The following is a 13,665-nucleotide window of genomic DNA, read 5'->3' as shown; positions in this document are numbered from 1 at the left end:
GTGTCAGGAGAGGTCTTGACAACTGTCACCACGGATGTCCCATGGGTTCACGACCCCATGCCGGCATATTAGAGCACTGAATTAGTTAATGCCAGTCACATGGCCGAGCAACGAGAATTACCTTCTCGTGATGCTTCAACAGTGCATACGATTGCATTTTGGACAAGATCGTTTGTCCAATCATCGTCCCTTCCTTCCTGTTTAGCTGGCCCTTGTTTGACGAATCATACTTGTTTACATAGTCAATCCCTTGCGATAATCTTTAACCCAGAGAACTTTCAACGTTATTTGCTTCACGAACGCCAATAATCAGGTTTTTAAAACGAAGAAGAGAAATCGAACGCAATGATTTTCTCGACTCTAGAAAATAAGTTCCAGGATAAAATGCATATACGTTTATGCGGGTAGCATGATCGAACATAGGCAACACCGCTTAATCTAGTAAGGTAAGTCTAATTAACAATTCCTTGGACAATGAGAAAGATTAAACAGCCAGCCTGGTAATGTATCCGCACTTCTATTTGCTGAGAAAAAAGGTATCGCCGGCATATGACTCACCTATACCAGATTTATGACTTTTATCTCATATTTTCTCCTACTTGTATAATCATACCTCGTGAGCGATGTTTTTTCACACGATTATTGACGTCCAAGGAAAAAAAACCCTTCGTGCATTCGCAAGCGTTATCGTGAAAAATGAATAAGATAACTCGAACACGCTTTTGCGGCCTGCTTGATAACGGTAGCAATAAACAAAGCGTGTCGATAACTTTTGAACCCTTTCTACGTTCAACTGTCGCGTCTTCAGCGTGCAAAACACGTTCCATTTCTTTTCATTATTATCGATGCCAAAGAATAAACCGCTCCCTCGGGCCACGCTAATCTCGGTTTAATGATCTTTCTCCCTCTTCGATTTGACAGTGATCTTGATCCAAGGTACGCGTGGGGACAGCAAAATATGTACATAGAAAGTGCAGTTTACGAACGCGCGCAATGATGAAATTTCTATTCGACATTTCTATGCGAAACCTGAACGCGACGCGCATAAATGATCAATTGACAGGATGGAATACAAATTTCCACGATTATCTCTGGTCAAGGAAATTTTGCCTATCCGATCGAAGGAATCATTGAAATCAATTCAGTTCGTTGTAAATTACGAAAGTAACTGCGAATGAAAATAAGATGCTTATCTTATAGCGAAAAGAGAAAGTATACATATTATCTAAAAAAAAATGATAGATCAAATGATACGCTTTTCATCAGCGATAATCAGGCTACTGAGGCTTCTGTAAAACTTATCGCCGACAAATGAATTACACTCGTACGTTCTTCTTTTTAATAATAAACCGATGATAACACGGAATCGGAACAGACTCACAGTCTGCGAGTCTTCCCGATAACCCTGTTTGCTCCATCGAGAAACAGAGAGAATCGTTGATCGACCATTTACGAATTCTTATTTTTTAATGACAAATAAAATGAAAAATTGTCAGTGAAATTAGTCCGAGTTGTCTAGAAGAAAAATAAAACGTGCAAATGGTGTTAACCCAATAAGCAGATATTACATAGAAACTTTATTCAGATTGGTCAAGTGACAATAAGAGGGAAAGAAGTGAAATGTAAATCATAATCGTAAACATAGTTACAAATAAAATTGACTTAAATTAGAAAATTTACATGACATTGCCTACATTGTTGAGAGGACCTCAACTTCGTTTGGAGCTTGAAAAGGCATATTCCAAATGAAGTAAAACAGCAAGTTCTTATTAATAAAGTGTGCTCAGAGTATGTACTCAAAGTGAAGTGAATCAATCGACAACGATAAGCGTATAAACTTGAAAAACTATCATCATTGGTAGGTACATTTTATGTTCAACTCAAGTTGCTCGAATCAGGTAGCTGCGCTAATCTGAGCGAAGCGTTAATCGTCAACGCCTTGAGTATCCGTGTCAGCTACATCGATTAGATACATCAAACTTAATTATCTATGATAAAAAATAACAAAGTTAATCTTGGTATCAGGTCTGTCCTTGCGAAATAATTACACAGCCAAGTGTCACTAGTCACGAGACTTTACAACTGTGCAATAACGAATGCTCGCTAAAACTGCGATAGAAGATCGAATTTCTATGATCGCGCTTCTACGACCACGCAAATGCACGTGATTCTCAGATTTCTTACTCTTCGCGCCATCATTATCAGATCTCGACGATGCAAATAATCTTGCGAATCTCTGAACATCGATCGATCGTTTCTATCTTTTCTGTCCTGATTATGCAAATGCCTCATTTGTCGTGCACCGGTGAATCGATGTCGATAATCGCGCGTTTCGATCAGTAATGAGTACAATCAAGATCCCGCGAGCAAGTCCAAGGCCGTCATTATCATCATCGACCAACGATCAGACCGCAACGATGGTTATGTCATCGCGGGCATCGTTTCCATCAAATCGACGAAACGGACACGCAAGCTCATCTCGTGTAAACATTGTACGAAAAAAGCGTGTTATTAGCCGGTGCTTCGACCCGTTGCACCGATATTAGGGTGATGAATAATTACGTTGCGAAGATATAGCGTAGATAAACAGTGGTCAACTAAAAACATCGATGATCGTGTATATTCGTGTAGTTTCTTTTATAAGTATAAAAGCTGTGTTTACAATATCGTATAAAATATGAGGAATTGCATTTCCTTGAGCTTTGTATATTACATGTGTATGTTAGAAAAATTTAAGTAGATTGCTGTTAAAACATTTATAGATCCTATGTGGAAAAGCATCATTGAAGAGTATTTTGTTGGTTGGATACTTTTCTTCAAACGTAGAGTATACACAATATAATAATGTGTAGTAAACATATAAATGTATTGTATGATATGTACTATAGATCGCATTCGCAATGTAATTATCAGATCTATTGCTAATATCAATATACACATAGCAACAACGATACGAAATAATGATCTAAAAATTAATAGATATAGATACATAAGAAAAGTTTAACCTCAATACGTAATTTCCTAAGAACCTTCAGGTACCTAAATACCAAACAGAAAATAGACAAAACTAATTTCCTGATTAACCATTCTTGGGAATAAGCTTCAGAGGCTCGACTCCCATAACTTTCGCGAATTCTTTACACGCCTGTATTTGATTGGGATGATACGTAATACCACCCTCTTTATCCACGCGTTCCATAGCTGCCCTCTCCAGGTCTCCAGGTATCAAAACAGGTTTGTCTTCGGCGGGAGCCAAATTTCTCAACTGTTTCAACAACTGACCTAATCTCTCCTTCGATCCACAACCAAAAGCTTCCGGATTTATGGCCATGAAACACTGCCCAAGATTAGCAATTTTTTCTTTGGTCTTCCACTGTCTGATGTTAGGACCAAACTCGCTTCCAGACAGAATTCCGCAAAGTATCTCGACCATCAAAGCTAGTCCATAGCCTTTGTAGCCGCTAGTGTGTTCCTCTCCACCAACAGGCAGTAAAAGAGAAGTTTTGTACGCTTCTTCGGCGTTTGTGGTAACTTTCCCATCGGACCCAAGCGCCCAGCCTTGGGGAATGGATTCGTTCTTCCTGATAGCTAGCTCGATTTTGCCCAGAGCAACGGCTGTCGTGGCCATATCCAACACGAACTCATCATTGTTCGACGCTCCCATTCCCAAAGATATCGGATTCGTACCTAAACCCGCACACTTGCTACGGGTTGGCGCCATCAGAGGACTCGTATTGGTGCAGGAGAAGCCCACGAGACCTTGGTCGATTGCCATTTTCGTGTAGTAACCACAGATGCCGTAATGATTCGAGCCACAAGTCGACACCATCCCGATACCGAACTTCTTCGCCTTCTTTATGACCAGTTCCATGCAAAATTTACCGATCACCTGGCCCAAACCGTTGTTCCCGTTGACCAACGCTATCGCCTGGAAATAGTTCCATCGAACTTTGCGGTGAAGTCACATCTTGGTTTCTTAAATGAAACAGCACGGGATTTTGAAATAAGAACGCGAAGCAAGCGCCGGTTTACTCGACGTCGTTTCAATGGATTTCGACACTCTCAAAGACCAAAGTGATCAACCCTACTTTTCAATTTCTCTATTGGGTTGGCAACTAAGTGATTGCGGATTTTGTCATTAGGTTGTAATAACAGAATCCGCAATCACTTAATTGCCAACCCAATATTTTTATTAGGTAGATGATATAATTAATGTTCGATACTCAGTCAGCAAACAAGTAATTTACTTCCATAAATTTATTTACCACGAGAAACTGACATGAATAACAAAATGCATTTAAAAATTATTTGTAATATCATTTTTCCCTGCTCTTCAATTTATAGAACAGTGTAGTTTCTAAGTTCGTTTATAGAGTCTAAGAATGTTGTCGAGGTGAAAAGATCTCGTATCTATTCAAATGGAATTAAGGAATTCTAATACCCACGAGATAAGAGTACGTAACGAATTATCTACTTTGTTTTCTAACGAGATCTTTATTGTAATAGGATAGAGTTTGGTTCTGTGTCGTGTGTTCGCTGAAGTTGTTTGCTTAGAAGGCTTTAAGCAATGGTGCGCAAATCGGAAATTACATTTTTAATTATCGTCAGCAGCAACGTGTACATATGTTCGTAACGTTGCATAAAATGCTCTCTGTCATATTTTTACACGGGAAATGTAAAGTTTCCACTGGTAACGACTGACAAGTAAACCGGTAAAAGCCGGATTTTCAGCCATAAGCGCGTTTGGTATCGTAAGTTTGAGTATTTCCAGCAGCGAGACTATGCTTTGGCTATGCGAAGATTCTTCAATTATAATCGTATACATTTATTTTTGCTTTTAATGAGAAATGACGTAGTTGAAATTGTTTGTAACCGCTGAGAGGACGCAAGATGAATTGAATAAATCATTTCCAAGTATTGTTAACACATGAATGACAACCGTGTATAATAATAATTTCTCGAAATTATCCAGTCTCCGCATCTTCGTTAGAATTTTAATTATGCGTAATGCAACGTATCCGTGCACTGTAATCTCACTGACGTACGTTCACCTCGTGACAACTGTGTATCCAGTTGATTAAACGAACAATTAAACCGCGTCACGTTTAATCTCAGTGAATCTTAAGACTAATCACGATGTAAAAGAACCAAGGTGTAGGAGTTTCGATGCTGTTCGATTATCACGCTTAACGTTGCTATACTTGACATCTTTGCATCTAACATTGAGGCTTTCGGAAGAGAGTCGCAACTGGAAAACATTCTTTTGCGATGTTTCCGACGTGACTCTTGTCCGCAAGTTTTAAACAGTGACAGACGCGGCAGTGTTAAGTATAACACTGCACAGTGTAGCAACGTTAAGTGTGAAACCAAGGTATATCAACCGCGGCATCGTCTCGTCGCTGGAAAGTAGGTTTCGCCGTACCTGAAAATCCGTAAGGATCTCTGGCTTCGCAGTAGGATTGGTCATTCCGTCCTTAATATCCTGCACGTACATTTGCATTCTGTTCATTCCATGGCTAAAATGGCCACGGTAATCGGCGGTCATCAAATGATGGCCAACGATACAACCATCCTCGAGCGATGTTCCAGCCTTACACATGCACTCAGATACGAATCTAATCACCTCCTCTTTAGGGACCACCATGGGTACGTCACATTGACCGGAGGCTAACCTTGTCCACATCCAACCAGATTTCATCGAAGTTCTCAACAATTTTAACGCATCCCACGAAACACTCAGAAGGCTTCTGTGCATGTTCGACATTATTTTTTTCCGTTGAGCGACTTATCAATCACGATGGACCAATTGAATCAAGCCTTCCTTTATTTATCTTTTTTATTAGCAATCCTACTGTGTCGTTGATTTGAAAAATGTATACAAAGCCACATACGTAAATCAAACGATAAACCGTGAAAATATCATCGAGCTAGGTTATCGGTTCTTTTTTTAGATTTCTTTCTTAATCTTAAAACCTCGTTATGACGAGCAACTTAAAGTTGTTTTAGACAGGATTGAGTTTTTATAATATCCTTTTGTATTCTTCGTAAATCGAATTTAATTCGATGAATTCTTTTACAAATTGTCCTATCCTCTTCTTCTTCTCTAGCTGCGCAGAATTTAAATTTACCGCTTCCCAAACTTTTCATCTAATCTACTTCTTACCTCCACGTTTACCACTTACCACGTTTTGTTACATCAGTATTAACTTATATCATGAATTCGTCGAGTGTTTGCGATTGATGTACTTACTGATTCACAGGAAAGATCTTCACTAAAGCGCTCGAACTTGACGAGACAAGTTTTTTAACTATCGATCGTGCACGTGTGCAACTTTATGATCTATGGATCACACGGCAACCTTCACGAATCAATGTTATACGTTGTACTACCTTTCCAACTTTGTTATTTGTGTCACGTGTAGTTACCTATTGGCTAGACTGGCTGACGTCGGGAGGCGGGAACATTTAAATTACTAGAAAACACCGCTTTACATAAAATTTCTTGCAGTTCCCTTTCAGTTGAAGTCACAACTTACAGAATATTTTTATAATATCCCTGCGTCACGGAATATCGATTGATATCCTCGAGAATTGTATCAGTGTGGTTTCTGAACGCGAAGAATACAATTTTACTATTTCTTTAACCTCTACTTTTTCCTTGTAAACTTTGCCTCTAGAAATATTTCACTCGAAGCGTCAACTTTAATCCTTTAGAAATCATAATTGGAAATTTACATGGTAACGTAACGTTGTGTATTTTATAAAAGAATACTCTATGCATATTTGATCCACTTACTGCCTATTTCATTCTACACGCTATTTCTAGGTTAAAGAAAAGGATGACGTATGTCTATTTTTGCATCGATAAAACTAGCTCTATCTACGATAACGTAACCACATACTACAAAGTATCTATCTTTATGAAAAAATATTTCAATCCCACAAACCATTGTACTATACAATATCTATTCAAATATTTTCTTTTCAAACGAAGACCTTCCCTTCGTTATACTAATCCTCTATCCCTGAATCAGATAAATTTTTAAACATCGTTATCTTTATTCCAAAGCAAGACTTATACCTTACACAAACCACAGTAAACACTCTATGTACTTAATATTCGGACAATAATTATTAGATTTGGAAGATTCATTTTAATGCAAATTAATATTTTTGAAAATACAATTAAAAAATTGCTTTATCTATCGAGCATTATACGAAGCAATATACTTTAAATATTTCATATATATATATATATATATATATATATATATATCTTCATAATATGTGCGGTCTGTGCAATTTTGCACTTTCAAATTTTCCATAAATGCGCAGAAATCCACAATCTAACAACTATAATCTAGATCGCAATCTCTTCTGCATAAAAATCTCCTTTGAGCTCCAAACAAACATCGTTCCAATTACTGCAATCTGTTCGGCGAAGGAAAGGCTCTCGTTCCAAAAACGGTGACAGCTTATCGTTCATTCCTATCAATCCCGTCCAATCAATGACACGTTACACAAAGCCTGTTATCAGCCGCTTAAAAATCAATTACCAATTTTGCTTGAGACATCCGACGCAGTTAACAGGACAAACGTTGAGGCAAGGATCGCGAAGCACATGCGACGGGGTCGTAAAGCGAGTAATTTCACAGATGCGCGCCTAGCAGCGCGAATAAAATGCACGTGACTCGTATACGGTGTGTAGACAGGTTGCAAGGCAAACCGGCTGATCCGGCCGCAGAAAAATCGATAATCGACCCTGCGTTTCCGCGTACATTCTGCGCGCTGCGTAAAACTTATGCAATTCCAGCGTCAAATATTCGGCGCCATCCTACAGATTCGAGCGATATTCGCCTAATTTGACGATACTTGTTTCAACGATACGCGATTTCTTTTGTCGAGACATGCCACGATAGGAATAAGCGGACGACGAAGAAAGAAAAAGGAGCCAAATGATCGCGTGCTACGAGAAGACAACGCCGTGGTGTTGTGCGACGTCCGCTAGCTATCGTTTCGCTCCGCTTCCTGAAAAACCAGTCCTTTATAGAGAAAACTGACGATTCGCGAAAAATTGCAATCGCACATTGGTATTTCGAAACGAGCTTTCGAAATCTTTTGGAATAAAAAAGAAAAGTGGCACAAGTGGTAAAATTTCGAACTTCCTGTTTTACGATATTGAGCTAAATTTCTATTTGAATGTTTCATAATTGTACGAGAAGAAGAGACGGTTCGTGACTAATTGCACTCTTTGCATTTTGGAATGTTACTGGAATTTTTAACAGTGGAGGGGGAAATGAGTATATCATTTAAGGGACTCGGAAGAAGTGGTTCAAGAATCCTTATTTTAATCTAAAGTTTCGTCTCAATTGGTAAAATTGGAAATCAAGTTACGTAGTAAGTAAGTAGTGTCTCGATGATCTTCGGTGATCGTATTATTCACAGTATTTTGAAAGCTAATATGTAATTAAATTTAACGAGTGTAATAAATAAATCATATAAAACAGAGAGAAAACAGAGAGAAAACAAACCATAAGACACTGAGTTAATTTGTGAAAACTATGAATAAAAATACAATCTGTATGCTTTCAAACATTAAAAATGCCGTACTATACACAGTCATATATTCACTTTATAAATTCATAATTCAAATCATAAAAGCGTAACAAAATCTCCTAGGTAAATACAGACTTTTTTATTTATTAATTTTTAAAAGAAGATTCTTAACTGAACTCCACCTTTGATGAACTCAAAATTGTGGTACGATGCTGACCATTGTAAATGTTCCATAAATTCCTAATTACAAATTACATAATTACACATACAAGGAATGTCGAACGGCATCAGATGGAAAAAAGGTGAAATAGGAAAATACATATCCTATAATTTGCAGCCATAAGTTCATTAGAAACTGTCACATATCACCTGCGCATCATTATAGTCGACTGTCAATATTTGCATTCCAGTTATATATGCGAGGTCGTTATATACAAATTTATGTATATAGCATGTACACGAACTGATATACGTAACAACAAATTAGCTATATCGCTTGCGAATTAGGTTGCTAGAATAGAACAAAAATTGTTTCAATAATTTTCTATTCAGCTCAAAGTTACAATGCATGAAAAAATATCAAACATTGCCTAATACGACACACTGAATTGCGTCTAACGAATTGGTCGAGAACGAAATAACAATAAGCACAGAAATACCATGGTAGAAGTTACTGGTTCCTTCGTAGATTTTTTAGGACCAGTTTCTATCTATATTAAATAGCTAGACCTTCGCTTTATCGTCCGAGAACCTCGATATGACGATTTCTCATCGAGAACTGTTATCGACTTTGTACGTATATCTCATCAAGGACATTCTCTGATAGAAACGTCGAACTAATCACGGCAATAATTAGACTCGTAAATTTTTGTTCGCATAAATTCGTCGTTCAAATGCATCTTGAAAATCTGTTGGGACCAATCAGGTGTTAAGAAGACCTTGACTTCGATCTTCCCGAATGCACTAAAATTTTATGCACTAAAAGCGTTCAACCATCAACTAATCAAAGTAGTATTTTCATGCTGATTTATTTTTACTTGTTATATTGTTTCAAGTTTTCTCAGCTCAGAAACCGAATTGCCGCATTGCCCATTCATTTCCGTTTTATCTATTTCTACGAAATTGTAAATTTTTATTGTCGATATTTCGCGGAAAAGCCATGATTACTGGCTAGCAGATTTAAGCTTCTTTAATATCATTGTCAGGTTAATAAACCTGTACATAGATTTACTTATCTTTATAGTTAGGCTGAATAGTTTCCCGGCGTGGTGGCGGTAAAACTGTATGCAGATGTAATATTACGAAATTAGATAGAAAAATAAATAAATAACGAACGAATACATTATTCCAAACGAAGGAATAAAGTTAAAGAATTAAAAATTAGGAATAACAAAGTTATGATATTTATACTGAAATGATCGATCATGCGCTGTTTCATTACAGAAATTCTGACGCTATTTCGCAGAATTTGCAGCTCGCGTCGGAATGTTTGACGCGATAAAAGATTGATTTATTACAGATAAACGAATTAGCAGGTCGTGAAGAAGAGAGAAACAAATGTGTAATTAATACAGTTTATCTCACCTTCGAATGTAATTGGAAATCGACAAATCACCATAATAACTTGTTTAAATTATTTGTTAATTAACAATGTAAATTCCGGTTACGTACATATATATATTCATATAATTGCGCGTTAATCGAATTTATTTTAGAAATACAGAAAAAAAAGAAGAAAGTGATATGCTTCTTGGTATTGCTCATGTCATCATGGTACAGAAGTATCTCGCCTTGTGTCAACCTTAGCAATTATCGCTGCTTATGATTATCGTGACTTAATACGAAACACTGTTCGAATAATAACTACAGATTGCCTAGAAATATTCAGTTCAGTTACTAATATTTTCTGCGTTACCTGCTTCCGAAAGTTCAGTAATTTTTAGGATTTACAAAAATTCTTTACGAGAAAAATCTCATTTTTATTAGAAACATCTAATGGAATTTTTGAACGCATAAATTATTTTGGAAAAGATCTCTATGCGAAGAACCAAAATAATATGGAAATTGTTTCGATGATATAACACGCGGTTTTATTGGAAAAACGATGCAACACATGCATCAACCTAATATTACAGGAAATGTCGATGATTAAACGAACTAATTTACATTCCAGTAGTCGAAATTATAACCAATATATTGTGATTATGCTGTATTTTTCTTTTCTTTTCTTCTTTTACTTATCGGTCAAGAATCTACCGGTAAGGTAAATCGCACAGGAATTGCATAATTCAACATCGTTTCGCGCTAACAAATCGAAGTATCGGCAATCGGGAAAAGCGCTGCTTGCGATTACATCATGCATATTCGATCGCGTTACTTAACGAGCTCGGTCGCCTAGGAAAAAAGAATACTGCGTTGTTTTTCGACGTATCGGAAAAATAGAAGGAAAAGCGGAGGAATGGCGCGGAATTTCGAGCAAAGCGTTAATCGACGTTAACACGATGCCAATAGTTATACACGATCGTCAGTTGACTTTGAAGAAAACAAGGAAACATACGACGATTAAACCAGTTGTCTTGAAAAAATAAATTTAAATTTCAAATTTTGATTTCATCGAAATTCCTGGAAATCAAGGTATATAAATACTAAATTAAGCAGGAAACAAAGTATTTTTAATTGAGCAGCAGAAAATATATAAGGGAATATTCGCGCACCATTGAACCAGCCAGTACAAAGATGAAATTACTTAATTGATCGAGTAGTTAATTCACGATGAATGATTTACTACATCGTACCAGCCATCAATGAACTGTAAGGTGAACGTACTCTGAATGAAATACAGAAAATGAAAGAAGAAAAAGAAAGTAACGAATGACGAAATGATCTCAAGTAATTTAAATAATCGCTAATAACTCAAGAAAATGCAAATGGACGATGATAATCAATGAGTTCTCGAGAAAGATCAATTTCCGTGATGTATCGAACAAGAAACTCGCCACTATACGGCTTCAGAAGACGGAGCAGGAGAAAAAGGTACAGGCCTCCTCAACAGAAGGATGTAATTTACCGGTTTTTGTTTCTCCTGTGTGTCTGCCAATAACTGTTACGGTGAGATGACTTTTTGTCTAACCTTTCGGCGGATTGCAGTACCAGCGATCGTGAGACGGTAGTCTATTCACTCTATTTTCAACATACATATTAAAACACCGATTCTACGAATTATGATCATTGAAAAACAGCGACAGCATACAACAAACGAGAGTTTTATTCGCAAGAAAATAAATAGGGAACGGACGACATAAAATTTGTTAATCTATTTTTCTACTCTTTAGGAAGAATGTTAGGAGTTTATTTTCATGATATTTAATAGGTAATAAATAGATAGAAACTACAGCAGTCTAAAAAAAAAATGAGTAGAAAATTTTCTCTCCTGCTTCAATTTTGTCAAAAGAGAACCTTACATAATGACAATCGCCCAAAGTCTTTTTTCACGATTATTATTTTCGTAAATGCGTAGACAGCACAAGTAGAGACATCGCAAAATGGTACCCATTTCGTAAAAAAATAAATAAAGAATGGAAAGTACAACATTTTCTTTTCTGTTTATATTTCTTTCGAGAAGAAGCTTGCATAATGGCAATCGTCGTGTGTTTCTTTTCGCAATTATTCTTTTCGTGAATAGAAAGACAAGAGAAACGGAAGAGGTCGAGAAAATGGCAAGCTGCCCCGGAATTTTGCAGAGGGTGTTTCGAAAGTGACGCGACCATTCGAGGACGCAGTATCTTCGCGCTTACTATAATACAAGGTCTAAAAATCCATGGCGAAGTTGGCAGACACGACTATTATTATATTGTTGCAAAATCAAGACTGCACGTGAGGGTGAAAAGAGGAGAAAACGTCATTAGTCAGGCGAATCACGCAGTCAAGACGAATTGACTTTAAAATCATGAAGAAATATCGTGATTTTTCTAAGACAGAAACGTACAAGAACATAATTTGTCGTAAATTCCCAAACGCTGGTTTAATATAGAACCTGGACTGAATCTTTAAAACTTTCTAGAAGTAACTTAATGTTAAAGACTATTAGCTTATTCCGTCAATACTCGTTTAAATGAACGCTAGTCAGTTGAAACTATTTCCACTTCATCTACATACAAAATTCCGATAAGAGATATTAGGTCACACACATTCTAGCCGATTCTTCGTTATAAAATCTACTACAATTTCGATCAACTTAATTTCAATATCTTATCGATATCAATATTGTTCTTTTATTTTTTATACACGAGATATCCCATATCTGTTTTAGTTTATCAGATTTCGATTTCGTTTCTCAAAAAATACAATGCGACTCTCATAATACCGAATAGTTCGTAAATAACTAAACTCTGCTAAACGATAAACATCGTTCTACGAGTTTCTAGGAATCCCGTGGAATCGGAACAAACAGGCGAATCCCCTGATAAGAGATAGCTTAAAATTGGATGGAAGAGCATCTATAAGTTTCAGGGTTTCAGGCCGCGGACAAAGATGAATATCGGATCGCGTCTGAAGCATCACGATTCACGACGATCTATGCCATTCTATGCAAACAAGCACTTGCCTGCGACGATTTGATAAATTAACAAAGACCGATCGCTCAGGTGGTGATCAGCTGACAATCAGCTGAGAATGGGTCAACGAGAGAGCGTGGGCACGGTATTCAAAATGCACGCGAGAAAGTAGACGAGCACGTGGTGTCTCTCTGTCCTCGTCTCAGATAGAAATCCCGCTCCCAAGCGAACTATTCGCGGCTAGCAGCGCACCGCAGCCAAGAATAAACATGAAAATAGGTTCGCAACCCTTACTTGGCGTCGCTTTCGCCTAGCCCTCGTCACTATAAATCATATAACGAAAACAATCAACCATATCTATCGTACAATTCATAGCAAATCAAGCTGGTTCGTCATTCGCGTCGAAGATTGATCTATTGCATCCAGTTTTCTCTTAAGAATGAAAAATACCTCATACTGGTCGAACGTTGAAAGAACGAACAAGTGTTAAGAATTTAAGAAACAAAATAGTACGCACGATAAATGGAGATAGTCTGAGGAGTAAAATTGACGGAAG

The 13,665-nt window shown here is 37.2% G+C and overlaps 2 protein-coding genes across 3 annotated transcripts in view; both read right to left on the bottom strand.

The window, feature by feature from the left end:
- Window positions 1-13,665, bottom strand: part of LOC100650339 (chloride channel protein 2) — a 34,785-nt gene that overhangs the window by 18,548 nt on the left and 2,572 nt on the right. The window lies entirely within an intron of this gene.
- LOC100650457 (uncharacterized oxidoreductase YjmC) lies at window positions 1,563-13,646 on the bottom strand. 2 transcript variants are annotated; one of them, XM_012316125.3, is made up of 3 exons: window positions 6,183-13,646; window positions 5,423-6,107; window positions 1,563-3,928 (listed from the first exon to the last, which is right to left on the bottom strand). In XM_012316125.3, exons 2-3 carry the CDS (start codon window positions 5,762-5,764, stop codon window positions 3,080-3,082), a joined length of 1,191 nt encoding a protein of 396 aa, XP_012171515.2. In that variant the 5' UTR covers window positions 5,765-6,107; window positions 6,183-13,646; the 3' UTR covers window positions 1,563-3,079. The 2 variants fall into 2 exon arrangements, with proteins under 2 accessions (XP_012171515.2, XP_003400563.2); XM_003400515.4 differs by having other exon boundaries at window positions 5,423-13,646.

Source organism: Bombus terrestris, chromosome 14, assembly GCF_910591885.1.
Source record: "Bombus terrestris chromosome 14, iyBomTerr1.2, whole genome shotgun sequence".
NCBI lineage: Eukaryota > Metazoa > Arthropoda > Insecta > Hymenoptera > Apidae > Bombus > Bombus terrestris.
This window is presented reverse-complemented; position numbering and strand designations above follow the sequence as displayed.

Bases quoted from the DNA above. Each gene is read 5' to 3' on its own strand.
- LOC100650457 (XM_003400515.4), bottom strand. From the start codon at position 5,764: ATGTCGAACATGCACAGAAGCCTTCTGAGTGTTTCGTGGGATGCGTTA. The intron at 3,929-5,422 runs GTACGGCGAAAC...AACTATTTCCAG, and splicing joins AGATCCTTACGGATTTTCAG to GCGATAGCGTTGGTCAACGG.